The sequence below is a fragment of the Aquila chrysaetos genome, chromosome W (assembly GCF_900496995.4).
Source record: "Aquila chrysaetos chrysaetos chromosome W, bAquChr1.4, whole genome shotgun sequence".
Lineage (NCBI taxonomy): Eukaryota > Metazoa > Chordata > Aves > Accipitriformes > Accipitridae > Aquila > Aquila chrysaetos.
The window spans coordinates 590,126-592,925 of NC_054457.1; the positions used below are offsets into that span (position 1 = coordinate 590,126).

The 2,800-nt window shown below is 48.3% G+C and overlaps 1 protein-coding gene across 1 annotated transcript; it reads right to left on the minus strand.

The window, feature by feature from the left end:
• Nucleotides 1-236: 236 nt before the first annotated feature.
• Nucleotides 237-1,263, minus strand: LOC121232785. Its single transcript, XM_041121244.1, has one exon. It carries the CDS (start codon nt 1,199-1,201, stop codon nt 242-244), a length of 960 nt encoding a protein of 319 aa, XP_040977178.1. The 5' UTR covers nt 1,202-1,263; the 3' UTR covers nt 237-241.
• Nucleotides 1,264-2,800: the final 1,537 nt, after the last annotated feature.

Genomic DNA, 2,800 nt, shown 5'->3' on the forward strand with positions numbered 1-2,800 from the left:
TGTGTTTTTCCCAAGGCATTTAAGACAATCAGATTTCTAGATGGAATTGAGATTCCACATTGTTCTGCTTCAGTCCGCCTTAGCGCAGTAATTTGTGCCCCAGTATCAATTAAAAAGGTCACCGGTCTTTTCCTTGGTCCTACAGCAATAGTAATCAGTAAATCCCCTTTAGTATTGCAGGTGAGTTGTCTAACAAACATCCATCCTCCGCCTCCCCCCTCACCTTCAGGGGGCAGAGGGTCTAGTTTCCCGCCACCTTCTTCTCCCTAGCCGGCTCCTCCTCAAGGTCTATCAAGGGTGGGGCACTAGGGGTTGGTTTGGAAACGGCCCTTTGCCCTGACCAATTCTGCACAAGTTGCTCCAATTTTTGGGTCGGGAGTCTGTCCATCAAGTCCCAGGGAATGCCTTTCTGAAGCCCTAGCTGCCACAGTCCCTGTCGAGTTAGGGGCCTCTCTTTTCCAGGGGGTAATTGCCGCCCACTAAGTCGTTGTACGATCCTGTTTTCAGTTCTTTGAGACAATCCCCCAATGGGGCCATATTTTCTCCCAGAATTAATCAATTCCTGAGCTATCTCTCCCCATGTCCATACTTTTCTCCCTAACTGCCGATGATCAGGGGACATTTTCCCCTCCAGAGTGGCCATAAATCTTTCTCCATCGGGGGTTTTTTGAATCCTCCCTTGCAATTGAATTCCAATGGGTTTCAGAGAGTCGGGAAGTCCCCGTATCAGAGGAGTCATCCTCTCTGGGTCCACAGGCATCATCATCGGGGAGCCCTGGTGGGGCTTGAGCTCCCGATCATACATCATCTGGAGACATGCCGCCTTTTGCACACTTTCCACTAACTGATCCACCGTACCGGTTATGGCAAGGGGATCTCCCCTCTCCAAGGGGTTCAGCCCTCCGGCCCAATACGCAGCTCTCTGAGTCAATGACCATGGGGCTCGGCGATCGCCAGTAGTTAGAAACACACCCGGACCCCAATATCCTTCTGCTTCTTTCTCTGACAACAAAATTCCATCCCCTCCTGACAAAGACACTCTCCACACATACTCTGTCTCCGATTCCTTCGCAGCCCTTGCAAAATCTTTTTTCAGCTTTGCTAAATCAGTTGCTGTAAATGGGACTTCTTTGGTGATAACCTGAGGACGGTCATCACTATCATCCTCATACACATACTCTGTTTTAATCAGTGGATACATATGTGGGAGGCTTTCTATGGTTTCTTTTGCCCTCTGCAAATCTCCTTGGGGGTAGATTTGCCGTATCCCTTTCTCCGCAAGCGTCACTTCTACCTCCGCCTGTGTATCCGCCTCTCTCAAAAGTTGATTCCTCAATTCCTCTTTTAATATCACATTTTGGTTCCTTTCCTCCTCCAGTAATTGCTTACTTTCAATTGTTCCTGCAAATTTTTGTTTACCATCTGCAGGGAGTCTATTACATTATCAGTTTGACAAGACTTCTGCTTTCTCTCTTCCACCGCAGCTATCAGACTCGCTCCCAACACCGCACAAATTATAGCTTTTCCTTTCCCCTTCTTAATCTTAGCTTCCTTCTGCAAGATTCTTATCCTATCTACCACACTCTGTGGTTGAAACCAGTGGTTTTTCGCCCCATCTTGTCCCTGGAGTGAGGGGCGAGATCGGTGCGCCTCTAAAAGACCATATAGTTTATCTATTCCTTCAACCCGTGAGGGCACAAAATCACAAACATCAACAGTTTTCTGAGCATCCATTTTCTCTAACACAAAGCAGGGGGGTCTGCGTCCTGAGAGGGTCACAACTTAACAACAAATTCCCCCTATTTGCTCTCAGAAGGGCACACTTCAAAGTTACAGACCAACACAAAGGAGGGGGTTACTTCCTGAGAGGGTCCCACAGTAGTACCAAATTCCCCCTTTTCACTCTCAGAAGGACACACTTCAAAGTTACACGCTAACTCAAAGGATGGGGTTACGTCCTGAGAGGGCCACACATGAGTATCCAAATTCCCCCTATTCACTCCCAGGAGCCAGACTGCACATTAACACAAAAATTCCACAACAAAGTAGTACAGCACTCTCATCTCTGGGGATCCTGTCCGTGACGCCAATTTAAAAAATGTCCCGATCCAATATCGGGGAGGGTTCTTAAATGATCCCAAGAGCGAGATTAAGACACAAACGAGGTCAGATGCCGTACAACCTTACAAGTTTTATTTCCTATAACAACTGATAATAGCGACAGGACAGAGGGAAGAAGAAAGGAAAAAGAGGCAGACCTAAGCAAGAAAACGGGAGAGATGCAGCAAGACTAGTTATCACCACCACGAAGCCAGCAACGTCCCGTTGACTCGGTCTCGGTGCAGGTGATGGGGGTCCAAGTTCCAGGTTGCAGCAGACAGACGACGATGACAAGTCCCAGTTTCAAGCGCTGATTATCAATCCCTTGCAGTTCCTTTCAGTTCCTTTTTCCAGTCCCTTGCAGTTCCTTTTTCGAGGGAGGAGTACGCAGTTTTTCCAAAGAGTTCAGCCATTCCCACAGAGACTGCTAGCTTCAGGCGGATATGGTGATTTCTTCAGGGCCTTCAGCACGTACTCCCCACAGCAACAGGATGCTGAGGCTAGCAAATGGTCAGCAAAGTCGAGACAAATATAGTCCAACAGTCTCTTACAGTCTCTTACACCATCCAGGAGCAGTTTGCACTCTTTGCACTGGCTCACCCTCATGCAGAGTGTGTCTTTTGGGGGTGTCCTGGAGTCCTACGCCCTGAACACAATGCCACTCTGACCCTGGGAAGAGGGCAGGCAATAGGCAATCTAG